Below are 27480 nucleotides of genomic sequence, written 5' to 3'. Positions count from 1 at the left end.
GGAATCTGGTGCTACCTCAGGGCAGACAGCCGTAGCTCCAGCAAGAATGGGGCCTTGGGCTGCAGGGCTGGGGCGCTTTGCCGCAATGGCGGCTGTCTTTAGGAAGGGGCCTTCTTGTGGAGCTTCACAGCTGGCTGGTGAGGTGCAAATCTGCCTTCTCTGGCCTCTGTGTGCCGTCTTCATGTTGCCATAGTTGCTAGTGGGCTTCCTCAGAAGGTGCCTCCACCCGAGTGACTGGAGGGGCTCCTGGTGTGCCACATGCAGTCAGCATGGCTTGGCACGCAGAAACGTCTGGGCAATGCCAGTGCTTGTGAGCTCCCCGCCTCTCCTGGGCTGTAATGCTTTCCTGTTGGCCTCTGGTGCCAGAGCTGATGGATACTGGGGGTTCCGCTCTCCTGGCTGGCACTGCTAGTGACCCAGGGTAGGTGTTGCATGACTCAGTCACTGTATTACCTGAGATCCCCGAGGTAATTCAAACTAACAGTAAAAAAACAAAAACAAACAAAACAAAACAAACCTGGGCACCCTGTCTGATCATCCCCCGGCCAGGGGATGTGCAGGGAGCAAGCTGGTGTGCTTGGCTAGGCTGGTGGCGCCCACCCTACTTACACTCCCATCTCTACTGCAGGTCGCCTGAGGACCGAGCCCTTCCAGGAGGAGTCATTCCTGAAGAAGTTTGTGGATGAGGTAGGGAATGATAGTCTCATGAGTTAGAATAAGGGGGACCTAAGGGTGCTGGGGAAGAGAACGGGTCTCGCTCTGAGGCAGTAGCCTATGGATGAGCTCTGAGTGTGAAGGGGTCAGGGCAGCAAGGTGCCAACACGCCTTGGGCCACACAGGTTAGTGCAGCCCAGCGTGCTGGGCCGTTGCCTGTGTGAGCGGGTTAGTTAGAGTGCCCTTGTATGCCAGAGGTGACCGCGGGGTAGTGTGGGGAAGCAGACAGAGCCTTGTGCTAGGGCAGCACAATGGGTCTGGGTCTCGCTCTGTCTGGTCCTGGTGTGACAAAGGAGCTCGTGCTGCTCTTGCAATTCCAGATGCTTGCGTCTGTCTCTGGGATTATTTGAAGAAGTGGCCTGTTGGGAGTGAAGCTGGGACCACCCTGGCTTGGGACTGAGCTCTAGAATAACACAGCAGTCAGCTCAGCTCTTCTCCCCAGGCTGGGCTGCTCCTCGGGCTCTTCTCAAGCCCTCTGAGCCCTTACCCTAAATCCCCTCGCTCTCCCGGAGCGCTCCCACTGCACTTCTCTCCAGATGGCAGAACCCACTTCGCGGTCTCCCCGCAGGATCTGCACACGGTGCTTCAGGGGCGCTTGGGAAAGTTCTGCCAGGTTGCTGCAGACGGGTACCCAACGGGGGGCCCCCTTGCTCCCCCATGCCGAAAGCCTGTGCCCTAAGAGCTCCTGTCCCTGAAGGCGGGACCCACGCTCTGAGTGAGACAGAAGCAAGCCAGCGTGTTCTCACACAGACTGGCGAGAGTAATCCCAGGCAGATGTTCCCTTGAATGCTTGAATTGGAAAGATACTGCTGTGCTCTGGGTGAAACATGGTCACTGGCCAAGCCACTGGGGAGTGCTGCCTTCTGAGCTGGCTGCATTTGTGCTGCTTCTTGTATGGCATTTTGGGCAGGCAGGCAGCTAGTAGCCTGGGTTGTGGCGGAGGCAGAGCAGGAATGGACAGTGGCTGCCTGGGTCTGTGGGGCTCTCTGAAAGGAGCCAGTGGGAGAGCAGCTCTCTCCCCTCCTGAGGTCAGAGGGGAATACTTCACAGGTGCTCCTGTTGCCTGAATTCTGAGGAGTGACACACACAGGGAAGTGAAATGATTGCTCAGTGCCACTGGCTGGGACATTGTGTCCTCCCCCTGTTATCTCCTCCTGAGAGCCACCTCCATGCCCTTGGTCACTAGTTCATTGTGAGAGTGGTCTGAGAAGCCGGCGTATGAGTCAGAGGCATGGCTGGATGTGCGTATACTGTCAGCCCCACTCCTCCATTGTGTGCGCTGTTAACCTGGAGGCGTGGAGCTTTGCAGAGTGTTCTGTAGGGACCTACAGGATCATTATACGTGGTCTGGGGAGAGCTGTCTGGCTGCGGGCTTAGTGGTGGGGCTAAGCCAGGGTATGTGGGAGAAGGGCGCAGGCTAGTGTGGGTCAGAAGGGGGCGTGTTGGGGACAGAGCGGAGAGCCAGCCGGGGGATGGGGTGAAGACTGCTCTTGGCCATTTGCCCCCTGGGGAAATCTACCCCGCGGTCACCAGTTCTAACAGCAGCTTGGCTTTATCACAGGAATCAAATGTTGACAAAGCCAGTCAAAACTGCCCTTACCTCTCTTCTGGTGAAACTCGCAGCTTCCTGAGGGGCCAGGAGGCTGTGGTCCAAAGTCCAGTTTCGTGATGGCTGGTCCTGAACCTGCCTGTTCCACAACACCAGTGGGAATCCAGGTGGAGAGAGGTTGTGGGACCATCTGGCCAGTTCCTCTGCCAACTCACCATTGGCTCTTTCTCAAAGTTTTGTACTGGCTTGTAGTTTTGGCAAGTGGCTGCTGAGGCGTCCCGGCTGGCTGGGGCTGTAGAGAGAGAAGGGGAATGGGAGGAGTGCTAAAGTACATAGAAGTTGCTGTCTCATATTCATTACAACCTGCCGCTTGGTTTGACAGGTGTGCCCTTCCTCACGGGCTTCAAAATCCGACATGCACACTGAGGAGAACTTGGCGTGTTAAGGGAAAGCTCCAGAGATTCTGCACATTGCACTGCCTTATAAACCAGGGCAGTCACTAGAACGCTATAATTGTGACTTGTTCAGGAACAAATGGGGATACCCAGAGCAGGAGTGAATGTAGGCTGGTAATTAGAAGACGGTTTCTTATGATCAGAGGAGGGAGGTTCTGGAACATCCTCCAATAGGAGGAGTGGCGGCAGCAAGACCCCTTTCTGGTTTTAAAATGGAGCGTGTTAAGCTTGTGAATGGAACGATATGATGAAGATGTCTGTGATAGGAACAGACTGGACCCGATGACCCAGGAGTTGTTTCCAGTCCTTTGTCCTATGTTCCTGTGCTAATCGTGCTCGACAGATGTTTCAATCTGTGGCTGGAAAGGAGCCGGGCGATGGACTTGCATTGTGTAAAGATGATGAGGTGCTTTCCAGTCCTTTTGTGCTCGTTGGTACAGCACAAGAGGGGTTGCCAGTGGGGGTGTCTTGTAAACCACTAGATCAAACCAGAGAATGGGGTGAGCTACTTCGTAAGCACCTGTCTATAGTGAATACGTGGGGGAATTGCGTTGTCATGAGGAAATTCAGTCTGGGAGACATCCTCTGAAAGTCTCGTGTACTCAGGAGAATACATCACTGGCATTTCTCAACAAGATCATAGAATCGTACAATACTGGGACTGGAAGGGACCTCGAGAGGCCATCGAGTCCAGCCCCCTGCCCTCATGGCAGGACCAAGCACAGTCTAGACCATCCCTGACAGACATCTGTCTAACCTGGTCTTAAATATCTCCAGCGATGGAGATTCCACAACCTCCCCAGGCAATTTATTCCAGTGTTCGACCACCCTGACAGGTAGGAACTTTTTCCTAATGTCCAACCTCAACCTCCCTTGCTGCAAGTTAAGCCCGTTGCCTCTTGTTCTATCCTCAGAAGATAGATGATAACTTCATAATACAAAAGATGATGTATCCAGTGTGGGGTAACTTTATGTTAGACCTTATTACAAAGATAAAGATTAATTAATCTCTGGACTGGAAGTTGATGGCTTCCTAGGGACCACCAACCATGATCCGCTTATATTCGGTGTGACGGAGGAGAGTCCCAACCAGAAATAGTGCTTCAAATTAACTAATTTCCGGAGGCTGAGGAAAACTGGGCAAAATGACTGTGAGAAGAAAATTAGACAGAATGATGGGACTGGAATTTGGGTGTTCTTTTAAAAAAATATACAGCAGGCAGCCAAAAGACTGTGATTCAACAACAGAGCAAGAGGGCAGCTTTGGCTAAGTGGTAGTGAAGTGGAGGCACAAGTTAGAAAATAAGCAATACATACCAAATGAGAAAGCAAAGGTTTCTTGTTCTCTGCAGGCTGGGGCAGGAGGGTACCCTGGGAGCTGAGCACTTGGGTGCCCGCCCAGGAGAGATTCAGGGTCCTCCCACCTAGTTAGCAGAGCACCCACAGCCAGCAGTGTGTGTTTCTGTTGGGGGTGCACGTCTGCACATGCCTTGGTGCATATAGCAAATGTATTCTGCCCCTGGATGGAAGAAGGAGGCAACACTATTGGGCAGGCATTTCTTCATAGATGGTATGGCTAGAAGTGACCCTTAGATCATTGTCTGGCCTTGCTGGAGACTCTCTGAGAGCCTGATAACTAAAAAGGCCTTTCTCCATACAGCGCAAGCCTGCTCAGACCCAGGAGTTCACACACATAGCAAGAGGTGATCATTTAGTTATTACTATTATTTGGTCAGTGCTTTATTGTCATGTCCAGCATTGTTTGGGGGAAAAAAGTCTCCATTACCAGCCTGCTGCGTCTACCTGTTGCTTCTCTGCCTTACCCACCTTACTTTCTTCTTCTCCCTTCCTTGCGGATGTGGCCATCCTCCATTTCCATCCCAGCAGAGCCCTCATCTCTTTCCTGCATTCTCTGCTCAGATGATCAGCAAGGATACAGCTAATGCTGATACTGAAAGTATCAGAGGGGGAGCCAAGTTAGTCTGTATCTTCAAAAACAACTAGAAGTCCTGTGGCACCTTATAGACTAACAGATAATTTGGAGCATGAGCTTTCGTGGGCAAAGACCCACTTCGTCAGATTGAGATCGCCACGCTCAGGGAACACCCCACTGAGATAATGGGGGAGGCAGAATTATTGCTCCTGTTAATTATTATCTGCAGACTCATGCACACATCTCTGCATGGATGGTGAGCTCCTTGGGGCAGGGACCATCACTCTGGGATGTGCCTGCCAGAGCCCAGCACACTGGGTGTGAAGCCAGGTGCTGCTGTGCTGCAGGCCGGTCACAGTACACTTGCTCTGCCTTTGGACGCTCAGCATTGTGCGTGGTAGGCGGGTGCATTGGCCCTGCTGGGGAGGCACTGAGGCCTGCGAGTGGCACTGGATGGTTGTCTATATTTAGGATGTGTCTTGTTCCCTGCAGTGCTATATGGTGCAGGGGTGCGTGCTGCTTGGGGTTCCTGTGTTGCTGGGCCCTAGTGGGTCAGCATAGTGCTCCATAGGCTGGTGGGCTTTTCAGCTCTTGCCAAGCAGTGCATTCCTGAGTCCTGAAACAGGAGGTGCCTGTTGAATTCCCCACACTCCTGCTCTCACCTGCAGCACAGACTGGCTGTCATTCACTCCCTGCAGGGTGTTGGCATGAGGCCCCCTGCTCTAGGCGCATGCGTGTGGGGTTAGTGACACAGCGCGTTTGTGGGGAGGGATAGCGTAATGGTTTGAGCATCAGCCTGCTAACCTCAGGGTTGTGAGTTCAGGCTTTGGAGCGGGAGGACGGGGGCTACGTGGGGATGTGGGGCAAACAGATTTAAAAAAAAAAAAAAAAAAAAAGAGTCTGTTAGGGCTGGTGATAGGCCCTGCCATGAGGGCAGGGGACAGGACTCAGTGACCTCTCAAGGTCCCTTCCAGCTCTATGTGAGAGGTATATCTCACATTTGGGCTGTGTAATGGGCCAACGTGTGAGGCTTGAGCTCCTGAGATTGTGGAGATGGGAGGCCAGGAGAGCACAAACGGAGGCCAGCGTGTGTGAATCGGTGTTGTTTGGACTCGGTTCCAGTGGTGGTTTTATTTTTAAGCTTTTATGTGTTCTCATCACTGTGGAATCTGAATGGATCACAATCATCATCCCATTTTACTGGTGGGAAACTGAGGCATAAGAGCAAAGTGGCTTTCCCAAGGCCTCACAGGGCATCTAGCTGAGCCGGGAATAATGCAGAAATCTCCTAAGTTCCGGCGCAGTGCCTTACCCATAGGGCCGTTCTCTCTCTCCGTGACTGGTGACCTGCTCTTGAGTTATCAGGGGCCTTTTGGCCTTAAAACACTTTGGTGGCGGGTGCTTTTGAGCTGGTTTGGGTTTTCCCCCCCTAGATTGCTGCCTGCTTAATACCAGGCCACGAGGGCCAAACATGCCAGTTCTGGCCACTCCCCACCTTGCTGCCCTGGAGGAGTCCTGGGCTGGTGAGAAACATTGCCTCTGTGGGTGGAATTTAGTTCTGTACTTTACAGTGCTTAACCATCACGCAAGGGTAGCAGGTTCTTCTCCCCAGTAAATCCCTGAAGGCTTGAGGGAAGCCCTGACCTGTGGAGTGGAGATTGTTTTGGCTGCTTTGCACACACAGGGCAGTAATCAAGCCTGCTTGGATAAACACACAGATACAATCAGTTCAAATATAGACCCCTGTGCCCCAGGATGTTTCACCCTGAATATTTTTATCTGCTGTGGCCAGTGCACAAGGTGGCTGCTGTGCTGGGCCTCTGGCCGTTCTGCTCACTTGGCTTGCAGAGCAGGGCTTCGGCAAACAGGACGTGGAAGGTTCACAGGTTGACCTGGGCTGAGCTCGGAGGATGTGCCATCAAAATAAGCAATGCTGAATAGGAAGATAAACAGGCAGCTGGCTGACTGAGGCTGACAGGGCAAGCAGGGAGCACGGGCATGGAGCACGTGGGGTGGCTGGCGTCAGGGACGCCTGGGGTCACAGCGCAGCGCTGTCCTTTCCCACCCCAGAGGCAGTGGGCTGGAAGAGGCACCAAGGAGCCTTGCTGGGGCAAGGTGGGCGCTGTCTGGGCTACATGGGGAGGGAGCCCAAGGGCAGATGGACCCTGCACCCTGGGAGAGGAGGAGAGGAAGGTCTGAGCGCTGGAGAGGGGAGAGGCCTGTGCATTAAATCAGTATTACATGGATCTCCCAGCAAGCTGCTGCGTTGCCCGAATGTGAGTCTGCCGTGTGGTAGGATTGTGGTTTAAGGCTGGAGAAATATTTATCTGAGGGAGCCCCTTTGCCCCTGGCTGCCCTGCATGGCGTGGACTGGAAGTGCTGGGCAGGAGTAATGGAAGGGAAGAGCGTTGCGTCACTCGCAGGTCAGGAGCGAGATGTGCAGGCTGGCCCAGCCCAGCCCCTGCCTGCACTCTGCCTGACTTCCCCGCCCTCTGCCTCTCCCTTTGTATAAGCACTAAAAATAAGCCTGTGGAGAGAAGCGGCCTGTGTTTGTTTAAGGGCTGAAGCCGGTGATGGGCCGTGTGTTACGCAGGGTGGGGACATCAGCTCTTAAACGTGAGCCAGCTTCGGGCAGCAGGGGAGGAAGCAACCGTCTGCCTACTTCCTAAGGGGAATGGTTTTAATTAGCACAAGGTGGTTGCGGCTTTGCAGCTGTGGCTGGCCAAGAGCAGGGCCTCCTGCAGGGCATGGCACTGGCACTGCGGGTATGTTTGGTGGGTGCCACGCACAGGTGTGGTGTGGAACTGTCATTTACCGCCTCCTTTCTCATGTGGCCGGAGTCCCTTGGCGAGAGCAGCTGTTAATGGTCCCAGTTTCCTATTCTCCCTCCTGCCATCTGTGCGGCCTCTGCTCCAGCACGACTCCCAGGATGGGGGCTTAGGAAGAGGGAGAGGGAGGAAACTGTTACTGCTGCTTTCCTCCCTGGGCTCTTCCCCTCTCACATCTGTTTCATTTCCTTGTGTCTTCCCCAGGAGTGACATTGTAGGTTATATGCTGGGCCTCACCTGGCTGATTCCATCCCATAAACCTGCAGAACTGGAGGCCCAGCCAGCCGGTGGCATCACTCCCTCACCTTGACTCGTTGTATGAAATCTCAGAAACCACTCTGAACCTGGAAGAATGAGCGGTAGCAACATGGCAGATGGGGACCAGGAGGCCTGGCCATGGTGTGGTTGAGCCAGAGCCCTTTGGACCTTGCCAGGCCAGGGTGGGGACCAGAGAAGGAGTTGGGTTACCAGAGCTTTGTTGCAGCAATCCAAGGAGCATCTGGCTCCAAGCAATGCCAGGGACGACCAGGCTCTCTTACAGCTGGATTCAGGGAAGGCTGCAGAGAAAGGAGCGAGCTGCATGGGGCTATAGCTTTCTAGCTAAATCATCCCAGCCAGGATTTGGCAAACTGGGCCTTGAGGACCTCTAGGGATGGAGATTTTACCACCTCCCTAAGCCACCCATTCCAGTGCATCACCACCCTCCTCGTGAATGTGGTTTTTAATATCCAGCCTGGATGTCTCCCAGTGCAGCTGGAGACCATTGCATCTTGCACCACTGAAAACAGCCTAGATCCACTCTCTGGAACCTCCTCCAGGTAGTTGAGGCTGTATCAAATCCTCTCTCATTTTTCTCTTCTGCAAACTAAATAAGCCCAGTTCCCTCAGCCTCTCCTCCTAAGTCATGTGCTCCAGCCCCCTCATCATTTGCGTTGCCCTCCGTTAGACTCTCTCCACATCCTTTCTGTTGTGGGGGGCCCAGAACTGGGCAGAGCACTGCAGATGTGGTCTCCCCAGTGCTGAAGAGAGAGGACTAATAACTTCCCTTGCTCTGCTGGCAGTGGTCCCACGGACGCAGCCCAGTGTGACGCTGAACGTGGGGAGGTGTGACTGTGCTCCTTGCCTCTGCAAGGTTCTGTGCAGAAGTGCGCGGCTAAGAGCACGAGTGGCGCTGTGCAAGGCTTGGATGAGCGTGCATGGCAATGTGTGAAAGTGTGTCAGTCCATGTGTGCGTGCACGTTCTGTGCAAAAGTGCACAGGGATCCATGCAGGCTTTAATGGGGGTCTCTGCGATGACACATGTCGTGGCGTGTGAGGCCAGGCTCAGTCCCAGCCCCCTGTAATTGTGCTGTGTAGCTAGTGCCAGGGTGGGTTGATGGCGCGATCCTGACCCCCGGTGCTGTGGAGCCGAAGCCTAAGCCGGCCTTTCCCCATCTGTTTGCCATTAAGGCCTGTGGCAGATGGGAGAGTGGCTTTATTTATTTATTTATTTAGGCGTAATCAGGTGAGGCGGGAACTTGGCCGGCAGTTGCATTCCCAGCCGATGCAGGGGAACCGCAGGCCGTTTACACAAACAGTGAGTCAGTGGAGTTGCATGCTGCTAAAACCAGACTCTGCACATCAGCCCCAGGGCAGCAGGCTGCCCGAAATAGAGCCCAGACCATGGGCAGGGAACAAGCCCCCAGGAGCAGGGCTGGGACCAGGCTGGCTGTGGGCCTGCTGGTTACGATTCTGGCAAGCCTGGCTGTGTCTCCTCCCCTTCCCTGCCCCAAGGGCTGTACTTGGGACTCTTGAGTCACCGTGGTGAGTGGGCTGGCTGAAGGATATTCCACTAGCATTTTCCCTGCTGGGTAGGGTGCGGGGGCCTGAGGCTTAATCCCCAGCGGCTGTGGCTGTTCCACAGGATTGGAATCTCCTGTTGCTTAGGTTGCACAGCATGTGTCCTGAGGCACATGGGTAGAGTGAGCCATCCAGACCCCGCAGCCTAGATGTCATGAGCCCGCAGGCCCAACCCTGGTCTCACCATTGTCGCTGCTCTGTCCCAGCCCAGCCCAACCTCTGCTTCTACATCTTCCCTCCTAGAGCAGCTTTATGCACTGTGGGCTGGGCCCTGCTACCCCTGCATGGGGGCTGTTGATGGTCAGCAGGAGTAGAAAAATCAAGGACAGCACCATACAGGTGTAAATATTGCTTCTCCTAGCCCTGAGATACAGCCCTTTCTGTGGCACGCCCCGGCAGCTGACGAGCAGCCGCTCAGCCAGGCTGTGCAGGGTGGACCAAGAGCTGAAACAGAGTTATGTGTCTAGTTGAATCTGGACAGGTGATGGCGTAGGGAGGAGAATGGAGTACTCCCAGAAGACTACCATTGCTGGCCCCTTGGCTCCTGGAGGGGAGGGGGACCGGTGGCTGTGGACTCAGGTTCCTGTATGGTCTGAAATCCAGAACCAGTTCCAGCACATGCAGGGCTCCCTGTCTGGGCTGCTCATCAAGGCGCTTGGTGTATGAATCAGTAAATAAAGAACAAGAAGAATAATGGCAGCGGCAGGCTGGTGGGGGAGGGACAGGTATGTTCACAGGTGTGGGCATGTGTCACTGAAGAGGAGCAGCTCCCGGAGTGATTGATTTTGTGTCAGCAAGCAGTGGTTTGAGCCAGGTCTGAACATAGACAGAAGCACTGATGGGGGAAAGACGTGCTTGGGGCCTCCATTCTTGCGACTGGATTGCACCCTCAGCAAGTTTGTGGATGACACCAAGCTAATGGGAGGGGTAAAGTTAGAGGATGGAGATAGGATCTAGAGTGACCTGGATAAATTGGAGAATTGGGCCAAAAGAAATCTGATGCAGTTCAACAAGGAGAAGCGTAGAGTCCTGCATTTGGGACAGAAGAATCCTAAGCATTGTTGTAGGCTGGGGGCCGACTGGCTCAGCAGCAGTTCAGTGCAAAGTGGCCTAGGGGTTATGGTGGATGAAAGGCTGGATATGTGTAAACAGTGTGCCCTTGTCGCCAAGAAGGTTAATGGCATATTAGGGTGCATTAGGAGGTGCATGTCGAGCAGATCTAGGAAGATTGGGATGTTGTTGTTCCCCTCTATTCGGAACTGGTGAGGCCACATCTGGAGTACTGCATCCAGTTTTGGGCCCCCCAGTATAAAAATGATGTGGATGTGCTGGAGCAGGTTCAGCGGAGGGCAACAAAAATGCTTAAGGGGTTGGAGCACATGACCTATGAGGAGAGGCTGAGAGATCTGGGGTTATTTAGTTTGTAGAAGAGAAGGTTGAGGGGCGACTTAGTAGCAGCCTTCAATTTCCTGCAGGGGAGCTCTACAGAGGATGGAGAGAAACTGTTCTCAGTGGTGACGGATGCAGAAGAAGGAGCAATGGTCTGACGCTAAAGAAGGGGAGGAGTAGGTTCGATATTAGGAAAAACTCTCTCCCCAGGCGGGTGGGGAAGCACTGGAATGCGTTGCCTAGAGAGGTGGTGGAATCTCCATCCCTCGAGGTTTAAGGCTCTGCTTGACAAGGTCCTGGCTGGGATGGCTTAGTGGGGGTTGATCCTGCTGGAAGCAGGGGGCTGGACTGTATGACCTCCTGAGGTCCCTTCCAGCCCTGGGACTCTGCGATTCCCCTTCAGAATGCTGGGGAGCCAGAAGTATTCATTCGGGAGCGGGGATTCCTCCTGGATCTCTTGCATTTACCCCTGAGCGTCCCATAGTGTGGCTGTGGCTCCCCCAGTCTGCTGCAGCTTGGTTGGAACCCTGGGGGCTTTTGGGGTGGTGGTGTGAGGAGACACTGGCTAGGCCCAGTGTTGCTGGGCATGGGGGCAGGGGCGGGGGCAGGGGCAGACGGATCTGCAACTCGAGCAGCCGGAAGCAGTAATGGGGAAGGCACAGAGCAGGGCAAAGCAGTCTGGTCTCCTTGCCCACTGAGACTGCCCATTGCCCCAGGGTGGACCAGAGACCAGACTTCAGAGCACTCGTGCTGGGAAATCCAGGTCACCCCCAAGGGCAGTGTGGGGCTAGCTCTCTGCCCAGCCTGGTTCCAGGCCGGGGCTGCCTGTGCTCCGTGGGGGCGCTGGTTTGGATAATGCTGTGTGAAGGAGTGAACTGAGCCCCATGGGAGCAACTCTCGCAGGGTTTTACTAGAGGGATCGTGTGATCCGTCGGATGCCCTTTCTTAAATGTGCCAAAGGAAACTGTCGTGGAGCGGAGCAGGCCTGGCTCAGCCCAAGACTCTGCACCGGTGGGAAGGGCCAGGGGAAGCCAGTCGCTCGTGTGTGTGTGTGTGTGTGTGTGTGTGTGTGTGTGTGTGAGAGAGAGAGAGAGAGAGAGAGAGAGAGAGAGCCACCGTTCCCCTAATCTTTTCCATCCATGTGTGGATTTTTTTGGTCCATGTGCAGATACATTTTTATATGCACCCCGGCATGTGTCAATGTGCGCCACCAGAAGAGAGACAATCTGGGGTCTATTCCCTGTTCTGTGGTTGAGTGCCCTGGGCGAACCCTTCCCTGTTCTGAGCTCTGTAGAACGGGGCAGTTTGCCTTGTAAATCACTACCGAAGAGTAGTTACCAGGAGGAAGGTACGGATCCAGGGCCCTGTAGAAGTTATTTTGAATTGCTTCGGCACAGCTAGGCAGGGGAAGCCCAGGGTCTCTGCATGCTGGAGCAGATGGTAAGAAGAGAGGCAGAGGGGCAGAACTGCCCAGGTCCTGGCTCTGCTTTAACCACAGAGGACCAAGCTGCTGGCGAAGAAGCTAAGCCGGTTGGGAGAGGGTTGTTTAAACTGCAGTCTGGAGGGGAGCAGTAGCAGGTGTTAGGCAGCACGTGAGGGAGAAAGAGACTTACTTATTCCCGTTCTCCTCTACCCCTTCCCCCACTTTGCACTCCCCCCGAAGGGCTGTGTGTTCTGGAGCAAAGGGTGGGTCAGAGCATCCTGCTGCACAGTGGGAGGGTGGTGAACTCGCAGTTCTGGAGCAGACACGGAGCGTCTCACTGAAGAGTTCAATAAGCAACTGAGCATGGCTAGAGAAGACAACCCAAAGACTGGGTCTGTACCTGGATCCTGGTGTCCACCTCCTGTCCCTAGAGGATAGGTCAGGCTGAGAGGGCTAGGGTTGACAGTGGTTCGTGGGCTGGAGAGGCCTTGTAGGTTGGGACGGGTGAAGAAGGTGGGTGCTGTTGGGTGTAGAGAAGAGACAAGCAAATGGGCCGAGCGGTTGGGGGATGATTACTGGGAGGGAGAAGGTAGGTGGAGTGCTGCCATTTTCCTTCTCATAGCCCACCCGTGAGGGACGTTCGATGGCAGGAAGAGCCAGCACGTTTAAGACTCAGGCGACGATGGTGTATGAGACAGCACGTGGGCAGCCGGCAGAATTCCCGGCCTCTTTCTGTTGCTGAGGTCCGAGCGAGGCTCCGACAGAAACCTCTGTAGTGACAACAGACCAGGGCACCGGGTGTGTGCGCCACTAATCTTCCTGCTGAGCTGACTGGCCACCTAGAGCGAGGGGGAAATGTCCTCTTCGGGCAGCTTATCCCGGAGCTGGCCACGGTGCACGCCCTTGCCCATTCGTCTGGTGCAGGTGGCGTTGGCCACCAATGTGCCCTGTAAGTTGTGTGCTTGGGTGGCCACCCAGGAGGCATTAAAATGCTGCCCAGCTGATTAGCAGAGCACACGCAGCCGGCAGCCTGTGTTTCTATGGGTGGTGCACGTCCCCACGTGCCTTTGCGCACATCACAACATTTATTCTGCCCGTGGATGGAAAGATTAGGTGGGAACATTATTGGCCACCGGCAGAGACCGGGGTGAAGGGGTCAAGGGTCTGGCCAGGGCTGTGATAGAATCTCTGTAAAGCATTTAGGAGAATTTGTCTAATCCAGGCCAACGGGCGGTGCTTAGCATGTCTAACCCCTGTGATAGGGGCCACCCTCTCAACGTGCCACTGATCTGCAGGAGACTGTCTCACGTGTTGGGCCAGGGTCATTGAATGGCGGAGCAGGTGGCGTAAAGAACGGAGGGGTAGGGATTTCCCAGGTGCCGGGTGCACAGGGCAGAAGGGCCATCCTGTATGGATAGGAAGGGCTCTGCTTTAGCCACAGAGGACCGGGCTACTAGCACGGAAAGTAAGCAGGTTTGGGGGAGGTTCTTTAAACTGCAGCCTGGAGGGAAGCAGCAGTAGAGGCTGAGCAGCACCTGGAGGAGCAGGGAAGTTGCAAGGTTAAGGAGTGAGACGGTGCATGAAGCATTTTGCTTTGAATGTTTGGGACTGTTGCCCTGCACTGGTATGGTGACCAGTGGTCTCGGAATGGATGAAATCACTAGGGTTAGGTCCTGTTTCCCCCCTAAGCATCTGTTCTGCCCCAGGGGCCCTTTCTTCTCTTTGCATGGTGACAAGTGTCGGGGGGGGCTGTGTTAGTCTGTATCTTCAAAAACAACAAGAAGTCCTGTGGCACCTTATAGACGAACAGATATTTTGGACCATAAGCTTTCGTGGGCATCAGGAATGCTCATGCTCCATCATATCTGTTCATCTATAAGGTGCCACGGGAGTTCTTGTTGTTTTTCTTCTCTTTGTTGCTCTGCTTGCTAGAACCGAATCTTTCACTTAGGCTGCACTAGCGCTTCTGTCAGTAAAACTTGTGGGCAACGCTGTGTCAGTGGGAGACGCTCTCCTGCTGCTCGTTGGAGGTGGTTTAATTATGCCTGCGGGAGAGCTCTCTAGCAAGTGGCATAGATCAGCTGCAGGGCAGACCTCGCAGCGGTTGCTGCTGTAATGTGTGCCCTGCGGGCACAGCCCCCACAAGCTTTGCAGCTCAGTTACGTGTTGTGGAGCCCATCACGGCATTGCTGTTTCATGCTGGCCTGTCTGCCTGAGTCTGTGGCCACACGATGCCCTCTGCAGGGACTGCTCTGGGTTAGTGTCATCTCACGCATCCGAGTTTTGGGATCGCTTCAGCTGCTGCTGAAAGGCAGCTGGTGCTGGGATGGAGTGCAGCAGCGATTAAATGCCCTGCAGTGCTTCCCGGCTCTTTCGTGGAGGCAGGACTCTCCTATCCAGCTGCCTTCTGTTCACCACGGCCTCAGCAGCGCTGCTGTGTAACCCGCTACCACGGTGCGTTTTACCAAGGGCTTGCAGCAGCCCTGACTGTGTCGGATTGCTTCATTCTTCATCTCTCCCTGGGATCCCCCTTCCATTGCATCAGCTCTGACATTCTTGGTCTTGCTGTCCCACCCCACCTTCTGTAACTGCCCTGGCTGGCTTGCGGATCCAGTCACTCGGACTTGTATGACTGTTCTCGGGACTGCCATGCAAAGACGACGGGCTGGAGAGAGCTGCAGTGCTGTGCATGAGGCTGAGCTGTCTGCCTCACTGTCGCTCGTCTTACCCCTTCCTCTCCCCGTTGTTTCATTTGCTGCGTCATGTCTCAAATGGAGATTGCAAGCTCTCTGGGGCAGGGACTGTGCTGTCTATGCAGTGCCTAGCACCTCTTATGGGCCTGTGAGATAAGGTATTCTCTGAAGTTTCCCTGCTCGCATTCAAAGCCCTTTCCTTTGCCAGCGCCTCCCCTCCCTACTTGCTCTTCCTCTACCTGTTGTGTCCCACTCCTCCTTGAGGACAGCTTTTCTCAGGGCTTGGGGGAGCCACTTCCCAAATCCCACGCTACTGTGAGCTCACTGGGGCGTGCCAGTCAGTGCGGACAGATGGTGAGCATTGCCCAGAACAGCTGGGCACATCTGTGCAGGAAGCCATGTGCATGTGCATGTTCTGCGCACAAGTGGGATGCAGCATCAGGCATAAGGTGAACCTCCGAACTGAATTCGGTCTAATGGCCCCTGAACAGGTCCCTAAGCCTTTCTGCAGCTGCCTGCTCCACGCTGCATGTGTGTTTATCTGTGTAAGGAAACAGGGCCATTCACATACGTCTCTAGCTATTTATACTACTCCCTTTCTGTATTTAGCGTATGCATAGGCAGAGGGGGCAGATTATGCCGGGCTGAATGATGTTCTTGGCTCCAAGGTTGGCTGGAATTTTGTCTTGGAATGTATCCTGAACCACTCTAAAAACAAGTGTGTGTGTGTGTGTGTGTGTGTGTGTGTACACAATCACAACTATATAGACAACTTATAGAGAGATGTGTGTCTATAAGCTATTTATACATTTTACTGCTTACGTCCATTTGTACAAATACAAATGGGGGCTGCACCTCGTTATCGAAGGGCCACATGGCCTTCCACTCGAAGCCAGAGAGTTAAATTACGTAAATACATGTGATCAGTAGTCTTCCTCCTCCTCTTGGGGGGAGCCGAGAACACCCTTCGCCTCCCAGTGCTGCTCCCCAGCAGACAAAGTGTCTGCTGTGGCCAGGCTTTGCGAGATACTGTGCCTCCATTGATCCACCACTCTGCCCTTCTCCCCGATGCAGCATTCGCAGCTCTGGTGGTACCCGATGCTTTTCCTCTGAGTGCTGGCTGGCCTTTAGTCCCTTGAACCTGCTTTGTGCTCTGCGTGCCTCGGAGCGAGGTGTCTCTTACATGGGACTGTGTGGGACATCCTGGAAGGGGGGGAGTTTCTGCTGAACTGATCAGAGGGTGCCCAGATCATGGCAGTTGGGTGCCCAAGGCACGTCACAAGGAGAGGCGGGATGAAATAGGCCAGGGAAAAATGAGATTGGATGTTAAGTACAGATTCCTAATGGCTGGGTGCTGCGTGTTCTGAGCGGCTGAGTCACCCCAGAGCTCAAGTGTTCTGAGTGATGAGACATTTGAGGCCAGTCCTAAGGGTCTAACTCTGTGGTGTCCCATACGTTCACCACTCGTCACGTGGAGAACAGGGCACCTCGGTGTGGTGATTCCAGCTCTGGAGCTCCCTGGTTGGGGTCAGGAGGCGCCGCATGCGGGGGGGTGCCATCTGCCTGGTCTGGGTGCATGTGCACAGAAATGTGCCAAGGCTGCAGCCCCCCCAGCAGCTCTGGTGGGCCCCGGTGGGCCCCGGCAGCTCTGGTGAGTCGCCGGTATTTGTTTAGAATGGCGGCTGGGTGTGCCGGAGTGGGGCGGGGTGCCTGGGAGTGCCTGGCTCTGGGGGCGGGCGAGGGCATTTATTTAGAGCTTGGGGGGCGGGGTGCTGTGGCGAATGTGGAAGGACAAAGACCACAAGTGTGGTGATCTTTGAATGCTTATTGAACACCACTGGTCTAACCTGTGACCCCAAGGCAGGTATATAGGCCCCTGATGAAAGCAGCCACTTCAGTCTGCTCAGTGTCTCTTACCTTGCTGAGGATGCTCCTGGATACCTAGCAGTTCTAGCAGACTACTCCTGCCCCTGATCCAGCCCATGCCTGTCCTGCACCAGCCATGGCTAGTTGCCCAGCTGCCCTGACAGACTGTGAATGAGGTGATGGAAGCTGCCTCGCTTGGGGCTCTGACCCTGGGCTGGATGAGGTGCTGGAGAGTGCGCCTGCCTTGGCAGAGGGGAGTGGACTGGACGGGACATCAGGGCAACGTCTCTTCTTGTGACTGAGGAGCCTGAAAAATCTTGTAAGTATAACCCTGTGAGTTGGTTCAGAATGTCAGATTGATGTACATGGGAGAGCTGAACTTGGGAACTTGACCTGTTAGCCGCCCTCGCTGGGGAGCGTGTGCCTGGCTGAGTTTGGGAGGGGAACCCCAGCGGGTTGGTGAGGGAGTTAGTCATGCTGGCAGTTGTGCATGTGGACCATGTGCAGGGACAAGCCTGTCTGAAGCAGGGGGTGGATGTGGAGATTTCCCTCCACATGTGCTGAGATGTCGAGTGGTGCCAGTCCTTGTGGTATGTGACGTGTTCCGCAAAGCCCCAGCTTACGGAGTCGTGATTGTGGGAGGCACGCCGCTTTCTTTTTTTAAAAAGAGAAATATTTAGTTGTGCTGATTGTGGGGGAGAGTTTGAAAACAGGACTTGGGAGAAACCCAAAGACTCAGAAAACAAACAAGTCAACAAGCGAAAAACCCGAAAACCGGGGGACACAAAACCCCCACCACATTTAAAACAAATGTCATGTTTTTTGGGCCTGACTCATGATTTTGCATTGGCTTGGAAGTACGTCTTATCCCTGGAATTGCACAGCCGTTTGAGCCATTAAGTCACATTACATCTTTATAGCAGTTTAGTGGAAGTTTAAAAAAAACTGAGGGAAGTAAAATCCCCAAAACGGTGTTAATGTGCCATGTAGGTCAGACTGTTGAGGAAAGGCAAAAGGACAAGGTTCCCCAGCTCCACTGACCTTTCTGCAGTCCGCTCGAGCCAGCTGTTTTCTCTAAAATTAGACTGAGCAGAATTCAGTTCTTCTTTTTTAACAATTGGGTAGATAATGTTGATGTTTATTTTTATCAGTTTAAATGTTCATGGTTGTGGGAAATTATGGGGAGCTCTTAAATTCATCCGGAGCTGTCCAAAGCAAAGCTCTGCTAAATATTTTCACCCCACCAGGAATTTTTATAGTGTACTGAGGAGCACCGTGGGTGGGGTGTTCTGGGAAATACACTTATGAGAATTTAAGCCACGATTCTGGTGTCTGGGTCAGTCAGTCAGTTACTTGTTAATAGAATGCATGGGCAGTCCAGAAATTAAAGCACAAATTGTTTGTGTCGGATCAAAATATATGAAGTAACTATTCTTGTATCAAACCCTGATAACATCTCACGCAGCATTTTCTGACTTTGCATAGTAGTCAGTGTTGATTATTATTGATGGAAATATTTTTTGTGGATTTGCGTGTGCCTGGTGTGTTTACTGGTTGGCTGGGAAGGGTTCCATTTTCATCTAAAATACAGTGTCATAGTCAGTCGGATGAACACAGTAAGGAAGCAATCTTTCCCTTATATTTCTGGACTTTACTTTAACTTGGCCTGCTTAAGGCTATGTTTGCCTTGCATTGTGCATTCATCTTGCTTGTGAAAGATCTCAAGGAGGGAGTAAAGAGCTTGTTAATGAAACCCACTAAGGCAGGGGTCCCCAAACTTTTCAGCATCACACCCCCTTTTGATTTTTGAGAAACTCTCATGCACCCCACCTCTTCTTTGCCATCATCCAACCTGCTCTTTTAACAAAAAAATTAATTTATAATTTAAAATAAACACAAAAACTTGATATAAAAATTTTATTTAAAATGAAAAATAAGCACAAACAGTTTTGCTTCTTCGAGTGATTGCTCATGTGCATTCCAAGATGGGTGTGCGCTGGTGCATGCCCAGTTGCCGGAAACTTTTTGCCCTAACCAGTAGCCCTAGGGTCAGTGTGGTGCCCCCTGGAGTGGCGCCCATATGGTGGCCCATATATGCACCACCCACCCTGCCCCCCTGCTCAGTTCCTTTTCACCATGCTGTGGGTTGCTGGAGCTCTCTCACTTCTGGTGTATCGCTGGTAGCCTTTATGTGTAAATTAGTTGATAGCTACTGTAAACAGTTGTAAATAGTTTAGATAGTTGTCTTTTACTTGTAAATAGTTCTACTTAATGGTTAATGAGCCAGGCGGGACTCTAACCCCTCTCGGTGCCAGGGGATCCCTGGCTCTCCAGGGTTTAAAAACTGCTCAAAACGTGGCAAGCAAATGCCCAGAAGTGACCCACGTAAGCTTTGTCTGAGCTGCCTCGGTGAGGCTCACCTCTGGAAACGTTGCTCTATACACAAGGCCTTCAAGCCTAGAACGCGGAAGGACAGGGCTCAATGGCTGACGGTGCTGCTGATGCAGGCAGCTTTGTGTCCGGACATTTCCCTGGCGGGAGGTCAGAGCAGTGCATTGTTGGTGCAGAGCGTTCCCGACCCCGAGAACGGGACTCGGCGCCAGAGGAGCCAATCCCTGGTGCCTCTCAAGAAGAAGAGGCGAGACCGGGGTCGATCCCGTGAGAGGGGAAAAAGGCAACAACCCTCTGAGGAATCCACCAGATCGCACCGTGACTGAGGTCACAAACTGCAGGCACAGCTCGGGCGCGAGGCAGGAGCTTGCGCTCTCTGTGGCTGCCCTTGACTCCGGAGGCTTTCAGCGCCGTGCAGGGCCTCTTACAAACAGCAGTGCCGGTCCAGATGCCGCACCGGGAGTCCTCGTCGCCGCCTCAGACACAGGCGCCAGAGCAGTCTGCAAGGTTGCCAGCACAGTTTCTGACACCGATTCGAGCCCCACAGGCGCTTACCTCCTTCGGTGCCCCGTATCCCATGGTGCAAGGCGCGCAGGAGTCGGCAGACGCCACAGGCCCCTGGGCACCTCCGTGGTCGTCGGCATCAGCGTCAGCCTTGGAATTGGCCTCTTTTTACTCCAGCTCGGCTGGGAGCAGGAGTGGGAGGTCATCCGGCGACCCGCAGTGGGGGATTGGCAGATGCTAACCCAAGGTGCCCCCCAATGGCCCTTTTGGCCTCCGTGGGCGATCCATGAGGCACAGGGGCAGGCCGTGGGACTCCCTACTAGGGCGCCCGGCATCCCCAGGTGCCAAGCTATTCCACCATGACAACACTGCAACCTACACCACTGTGGAGCCCCCCACCCCAGGCACCGAGCACGGCACCACAGACCACAGTGCCAGGGACTCAAACAGAAGAACTTGAACTCCCTGGGCTGGTGGTCTCGGAGGGCGCGTGGCTGTCGTCCTTGTCCTCCCCAGACGAGGCCTTGGCTGGGTCCTCAGCATCCCCAGTAATGGAGGATGGAAGGGCGTACTAGCTGTTACGGAGAAGGGTGGCACAGGGCCTGGGAGTACAGGTGGAGGAGGTCGGGTGAAACAGAACCAGTCACGGACATTTTGTCAGCGTCTGGACTCGCTAGGGTAGCACTGCCTGTTATTAAGACAATTGCCAACGTGGCGAAGACAGCGCGGCAGACCCCAGCCTCAGCCCTACCCACGGCCAGAAAGAATGAGTGCTGGTACTGTGTTGCGGCCCAGGGTAAAGAACACTTGTTCACTCACCCTCCTCCTGACTCCCTGGTGGTAGATGCGGCCAACAACAGGGAGAGATGGGGGTTTCAGTGTCCTTCCCCTAAAAACAGATAAGCCAAAGGACTGGACCTGTATGGTAGAAAAGTTTATTCTACAGGTGGTCTTCAGTTAGGGATCGCTAACCAGCAGGCCCTGGTTAGCAGATACGCATATAATACGGCCAGCTCCGTGGGTCGCTTTGCGGAACTGGTCCCGCCAGAGAGCAAGACCGAGTTTAATGCTATGGTGGAGGAGCAGAGACTCATATCTAGAGCAGCACTACAGGCTGCAGTAGATGCAGCAGATGCGGCCACCAGGGTCATGGCCTCTGGTATAGCCATGCGAACGGGAGCATGGCTGCAGGTCTGGGGGCTCCCCTACGAGGTGCAGCAATCGATACAAGACCTTCCCTTCAAGGAGCCCTCCCTGTTTTCTGAAAAGATGGATAAGAGACTTCACAGTAGGAAGGACTCAAGGGCCACCCTACGTTCGCTGGGGCTACACACACCGGCGACCCACAGAAGGCGCTTTACCCCGAGACCACAGTCCAGGCAATTCCCACAGCAACTCTGGGATGGTAGCAGGAGAAGGGGCTGCTCCACTAGGAGGCATCAGGGCCACCAGACCCAGGGCCAGAGTCATCAAAAACCCCCACCGGGGTCTAAACAACAGTTTTGATGGGGTGGTCGGGAGTGACACACTGGCCACCACCTCAGTTCCAGCTCAGCTTTTATTTTCATCCTGCTAATACCCCTTCTGCCGTGCATGGTGCAACATAACGTTGGACCAGTTGGACCTCCGCGCAGTAGAAAAGGGATATGCTATCCAATTTTCTTCTTACCCCCCTTCCCACCCCACCTCCCTGTCCCTCTTCAGGGACCCCTCTCACAAGACATTACTAGGCAGGAGGTTAAGTCCCTCTTACAAAGGGAGGCTATAGAACAGGTCCCCCAAAAATTCTAGGGGCAGGGGTTTTATTTCCCTTATTTCCTAATCCCGAAAGCGAAAAAGGGGATTGCCGCCAGTCTTGGACCTGCGAAACCTAAACAATTTCATGAGCAAGGTAAGGTTTTGTATGATATCCCTGGGCCTAATTATCCCGAGGCTGGAACGAGGGGACTGGTTTGCTGCGCTCCACTTACAGGACGTGTATTTCCACATAGCAGTCTACCTGCCTCCCAGGAGGTTCCTCCGATTTGTGGTAGGGAAGGACCATGACCAGTGCACAGTCCTTCCGTTTGGCCTTTCCTCGGCCCAAGGGTCTTCACCAAATGTATGTCAGTAGTGGCGGCCTTCCTGCGCGGGCAAGGGGTGCGCCTCTCCCCTTACCTGCACGACTGGCTGATCTGGGGTTGGTCGCAGCGCCAGGTGGCACAACACGTGCAGTTGATACAACAGATGTTCGACACACTTGGCCTCCTAGTGAGCGAGGCAAAGTCTGTGCTAGCCCCAACTCAGGTCATGGAGTTTGTGGGCGCCCAGCTGGATGCAGAGCAAGCCAGGGCCTTCCTGCCCCAGAGGAGGGCCCAAGCCATGGCGTCTTGCGTCCAAGCCCTGATCAGGTTCCCAAGCATAACGGGCAGGGGATGCCTCGGGTTGTGGGCCACATGGCGGCATGCACGTTCGTAGTCCAGCATGCCAGGCTGCAAACGCTCCCTTCCAGCTGTGGCTCGCCTCGGTGTACGGACCTGTCAGGGACAACATAGACAAGTTAGTGACAGTCCCCCCATGAGTGCTCGGGGCACTACGCTGATGGCTAGAGGCTCGGTCAGTCTGCATGGGAGTGACCTTCAATCCCCCTCAACCCTCCCCCTCCCTAGTCACAGATGCCTCGGACCTTGGGGGACCGCCAGACCCAGGCCCTGTGGAGCAAGACCGACGCTCAGCTCCACAAAAGCGTGCGGGAGCTCAGAGCGGTTTGGCTGGCGTGCGAAGTGTTTCAGAGCGAACTGAGGGGCAGCGTGTCGCAGTCAGCACAGACAATACCATGGCGATGTATTATATAAACAAACAAGGGCGTGCACGCTCTTTCCCTCCTGTGTCTCGAGGCCCTCGCGCTCTGGGACTTCTGCATCCAGCACCAGATTCTCCTGAGAGCGTTCTACCTACCGGGGGCTCACGACTCCCTAGCGGAGTGTCTCAGCAGGTACTTCATGGACCATGAGTGGTCACCACACACAGAAGTACTGAATTTCATTTTCCAGAAGTGGGGACATCCCCAGGTAGACGTCTTCACCACCCATCTCTACGCAAAGTACCAGACGTTCTGCTCTTACCAGAACCGGAGCCCAGGCTCTAGGGCAGATGCCTTCAGCATTCACTGGTTGGACCCTCTGCTGTACGCCTTCCCTCCGATACTGCTCATCCACCGAATGCTACTCAAAATTCGGTCAGACTGAACATCTGTTATCCTGGTGGCCCCAGCTTGGGCTCAACAGCACTGGTACTCGACCCTCCTGGAGTTGTCTGTCTGTGACCCAATGGCACTTCCGTCACGCTGGGACCTGTGGACACAAGAGGAGGGGAGACTGCAGCACCCCGATCTCTGGGCGCTACATCTCACAGTGTGGAAGCTCCATGGCTGAGAGCGGTTGAGCTTTCGTGCTCCGAACCTGTCAGAGAGGTATTGTTAAACAGCAGGAAGCCCTCCACGAGGGCAACATATGTAACCAAATGGAAAAAGTTTGCTCTCTGGGCAGCTCGGAGGGGGCTATCCCTGGGGCAGGCCCCGATACCACGTATCCTAGACTACTTGCTGTCATTGAGCCAGGAAGGGCTGTCGCTATCCTCTCTGAAGGTGTACTTGGCAGCTATTTCGGTGTTTCACCTGGGGTCTGGGATGTCATCCGTCTTCTTGGACCCTGTGGTGAGAGGTTCATGAAAGGAATGGAAAGGGTCAAACCTCAGTTCTGGCCCCACCTCCGGTATGGGACCTTAATTTGGTATTGTCTAAACTTGTGGCTCCCCACTTTGAACTCCTTGCTTCCTGCTCCCTTTTATTCCTTGGTTACATGACAGCATTCTTGGTGGCCATTACCTTGGCCAGGAGGGTGTCAGAGCTCAGGGCCCTGACGGTGAACCCACTTTATACGGTGTTGCACAAGGATAAGGGCAGGCTGAGACCCCACCCGGCGTTCTTGCCGACGGTGGTCTACCTCCTCCACGTTAACCAAGACATCACCCTACCAGTGTCATTTCCAAAGCCTCATGCCTCACCTAGGGAGCAGAGCTTACATACCTGCGATGTCCGGAGGACGCTGGCCTTCCATATGGACAGGACCAAACCCTTCTGAAAGTCTCAACAGCTGTTTGTTGCAGTGGCAGACAGGATGAAGGGGCATCCCGTCTGTATCAGGGAGTGCTACAGACTAACGGGGGTTCCCCCTCCCTCGATCAGAGCACACGTTACCAGGGCGCAGACATCCTCTATGGCGTACTTGGCCAGGGTCCCTATCCAGGACATCTGCAGGGCGGCCGCTTGGTTCTCCATTCACATGTTTTCAGCACGTTATGCGTTGATGCAGCATGCATGGGAAGACGCTGCGGTGTGCAGGGCTGTGCTCCATTCTGTGCAGGGCTCCGACGCCACCTCCTAGGCACTGGCTGGCATTCACCCGACTTGGAATGCGCGTGAGCAATCACTCGCAGAAGAAAAGACAGTTGCCTCTTCCGTAACTGGTGTTCTTCCAGACGTGTTGCCCATGTCCCTTCCAAAACCCACTCGCCTTCCCCGCTGTTGGAGTCACTGGCGAGAATGGGCGGGGCGGGCGGGGCATATATGGGCCACCATACGGGCACCACTCCAGGGGGTGCCGCAGCGACCCTAGGGCTACTGGCTAGGGCAAAAAAGCTTCCGGCAACTGAGCATGTGCCCTCACACACCCATCTTGGAATGGACGTGAGCAAGACCTCTCGAAGAACACCGGTTACAGAACAGGGAACTGTCTTTCCATGGCCCCTGGCCGGTGCCTGGTGCAGTCCCAGCTGGCTGAACCCCATGCCAGCCTCCAGAGCTGCCTGCATCAGCTGCCCACCCACCCGAGCCCTGCGCCACCCAGGGCCAGCTGCCCGCCTGTGGCCAGCTGCCCGCCTGGGGCCCTTCCCTCCCCCAAAGCCAGGCACCACCAGCCCCTCGCTCTTACCCCATCCCCATCCTCCTCCGAGCCAGACGCTCTCAGACCCCTGTCTAACCCCATCCTTCCCCCGCACCAACTCCCTCTCACCGACCTTTGCAAGAAGCACCTATCTTCATGTGGAACTTCGCCAGCTGCCTGCTTTTTATAGCAGCTGCCCGAGGTCGCCCACATAAAATGGCAGGGGCTGAGAGCCGGAAGCAAAGGCTGGGTCTTCCTTGCGGGGGGGGAATAATGGGAGTGGGGGCCCCCCCAGGAATTTCTTCACGCCCCTCAGGTTGGGAAACCATGCTGTGAGGAAAGTAGGATGGCGAGAATGGTATGTTGCTGGTGAGGTCCGAAGAATAAGAGAGTAATCTAGGGGGACTGGAAAAGTGAGTGAAAAATACCACGTGGTTCTCATTGAAACTGTGCAGCTCATCTGTCTGGGGAAAAAATTCTGAAAGCCAGCCCTTGCATGGGTCAGATTGCTGACAAAAGCTCAGAGGGGACATAAGCTGGCAAGGAGTGGTATTCGGTGGTGGTAGACCCTTCCAGGGAGGCTTTAGGGCTGCATATGCACAGGAGTCCCATCCTGGGGAGGGGAGAGTCCCTCCTTATAGCTCTGGGAAGACTTCCTCTTCACCCCAAACATTGTGCTGGAGTCCAGAAAACACAGGGGAACTCCTGGCTCTATTGAAGCCGGCATTGCACTGCTCATCACCAGACAGACATTGACAGACGCAAATGAGCTTCTGGGAAGAGGTGCAAACCATCAGACTCTGAACAAGGAGAAGAGAATAGAAGAGCTGACTGACTGTCTTGGCTCAGGGAGACTAAGGGGGACAGGCGTTCGTAGATGTTAAATGGCTTGAACCCTGAGGAGAGGGAGCAGCCATTTACAGGGGTGTTCCTGGGGCTGGGGATGATCTCTAGAAAGAGAAAGTTCAGTCAACCTCAGGAAAAACTCCCTGGCAGTGCTGTGGCTTAGGTGTGGATTCACCTCCCCAAGGACAGGGCATGGAGCCCCATTCCTGCAGACACTGAAAACGAGGCTCCCCAGAACCTAGGGAATACAGCTCAGGAATCCTGCACTGGCGATGGGGACATGGACTAGCAGAGACCCATTATGACTCCTTCATCCCTAACTTCTCCCTGAGGCCATGTCAGGTTATTTTACCCGATTTTATTTTATCACTGGAAGTCCTGTTCTCTGCCCTCCTCAATGCAGAGGACCTGCACAGTCTGTCTAATTTCTGTCTACAGCCTCCATCACCCTGGTCACAGAGGGCAGGGTTGCTTGAAAGGGAGCCAACCCCTCTGTACTGTGGTGAACGTCACACCTATGTCTTTCCCGTTTGTGACTCTTACTTAACTGTTTCAGTATCACATGGCAGTGAGGGCCACGTGTTAATTAAGTGCTGCATAGAAACATTGTTTTGGTTTATTCATTGGACTTGTATTATCTCTTTAACTTCATAGCTCTTGGTTCCTTCGGCGCTGCTCAGTTTCAGGGGTTGAGACGGGTGAGAGCCCCTCCGTTCTCATGAGGCCAAGCTCCTTCCCGAAGGAACCCCTTGCAGTGGGGACACAGACTTGGGAAAGTCAGCTGGCGCACCCAGAGCACTGAGCGTTTGATGGTATGAGGTGCTGACCCAGCCCCTGGTTTGCCAAGCTGGTGCGTCAGTGCCATGGGCAGGACTGTACACCACAGCTCCTGCCCTTTCCATTGTGGCTGTGTTTGGAGTGGCATGTTTCAACATTTCCTCATACCGGGAGACTGATGTATTGTGTGATGTTGGCTCTGCAGGTGATAGACCTCCCACCCTGAGGAGGCTGAAACTCTGAAGGGTCAGTGTGGACCTGCCATTGGCTATTAGAGTGTAGACCTTGGACTCTGAATTTGACGTTCTGGCTGGCGGTGGGAGCCCTGCTTCCCTCTATCAGCTCCTTGGGGGTTAAACTCTGTGTGGGGCACAGCTCTCGAGGTATGTTGGGAGTCTCTGACGGACCATGGACCAATGTGATTGACTCTATAGGGGGCACCTCCCCTGTGGGTCAGAGCTGACCTCTGTGTCCCAGCATGGTGCTAGGGGATACTGTGTAATCCTGAGTAAAGGACTGAGCGCATCGCGCTCTCCCATGGCCCAGGATGAATAACTGTTCAGGTGCTCCCATCTCTCTCGCTACTGTGCTGTGTTCCTGCTGGTAGCCTTTGGAGGGCAGTGTAAGAGGGGGGCTGCTCTGACCCTCCTAGCTAGAAGCAATCTCTAATGATCCAGCTGCTGAATCTGAGGATCCTCTGTGCCTGGGCTCCTTGAGACTGGCTCAGCATCTGTTGGGGCCAGAGCCCTTCCAAATCCCATCCCAGACAGACGGATATCCCAGAACCCACTCACCGCAGAATCTGTCCCAAGGGCCCCTGTTCTCCGTCCCTTTGGCTGAATGAAATGGCCGTTATTCTGTCGGCATGCGTGTGCCCTGCCTGTCCCTTTCTGTGACTGTACAGTACACACAGCTAAAAATACGTCTGTATAGATGTAAGAGTTCAGAGAGGCTGAGCGATGCTTCCTTTCTATACCTCTTTTCATGGGGAGCACTAATGAGATTCATGTCATTAAAGGGCTGATGTTTTGTGGGATGAGAAACTTTTAAACTGGATGTGTTCTGGCTTAGTCATGGCAAATATTTACCAAAAAAGGGACATACCATATAAAATTAGAGTTCTGAAAATAGTATTTAGAGCGAGCAAATGAGCGAGGAACCCAAAGCAGAAAATACAGACCAGTCTGTTCAGGAACGAGGGGAAAAAAGCCAGAGATAAAATGAGAGAAACCTCGGCAGTAAAAACAGCATCTTGGTAAATAGATGATTAAAAAAACTTCTGACCTGCTTTATGGCTTTCTTGGCTGCCATTCAGCTGCTCTGCCGTGGTCGGCACAGAGGGAAGGTAGCA

At 54.1% G+C, this 27480-nt stretch overlaps 1 protein-coding gene across 2 annotated transcripts in view; it reads left to right on the top strand.

Annotated features, from left to right (window-relative positions):
• The window catches only part of NHEJ1 (non-homologous end joining factor 1), a 126169-nt gene that overhangs the window by 16586 nt on the left and 82103 nt on the right, over positions 1-27480 (top strand). For both annotated transcript variants that reach the window (XM_075001290.1, XM_075001289.1), the window contains exon 5: positions 629-687. In XM_075001290.1, coding sequence (XP_074857391.1) covers positions 629-687 — 59 coding nt within the window. The remainder of the gene's footprint in view (positions 1-628; positions 688-27480) is intronic.

The sequence above is a fragment of the Carettochelys insculpta genome, chromosome 8, assembly GCF_033958435.1.
Source record: "Carettochelys insculpta isolate YL-2023 chromosome 8, ASM3395843v1, whole genome shotgun sequence".
NCBI lineage: Eukaryota > Metazoa > Chordata > Testudines > Carettochelyidae > Carettochelys > Carettochelys insculpta.
The sequence above is the reverse complement of the archived record's forward strand: the minus strand, read 5'-3'. Positions and strand labels throughout refer to the sequence as shown.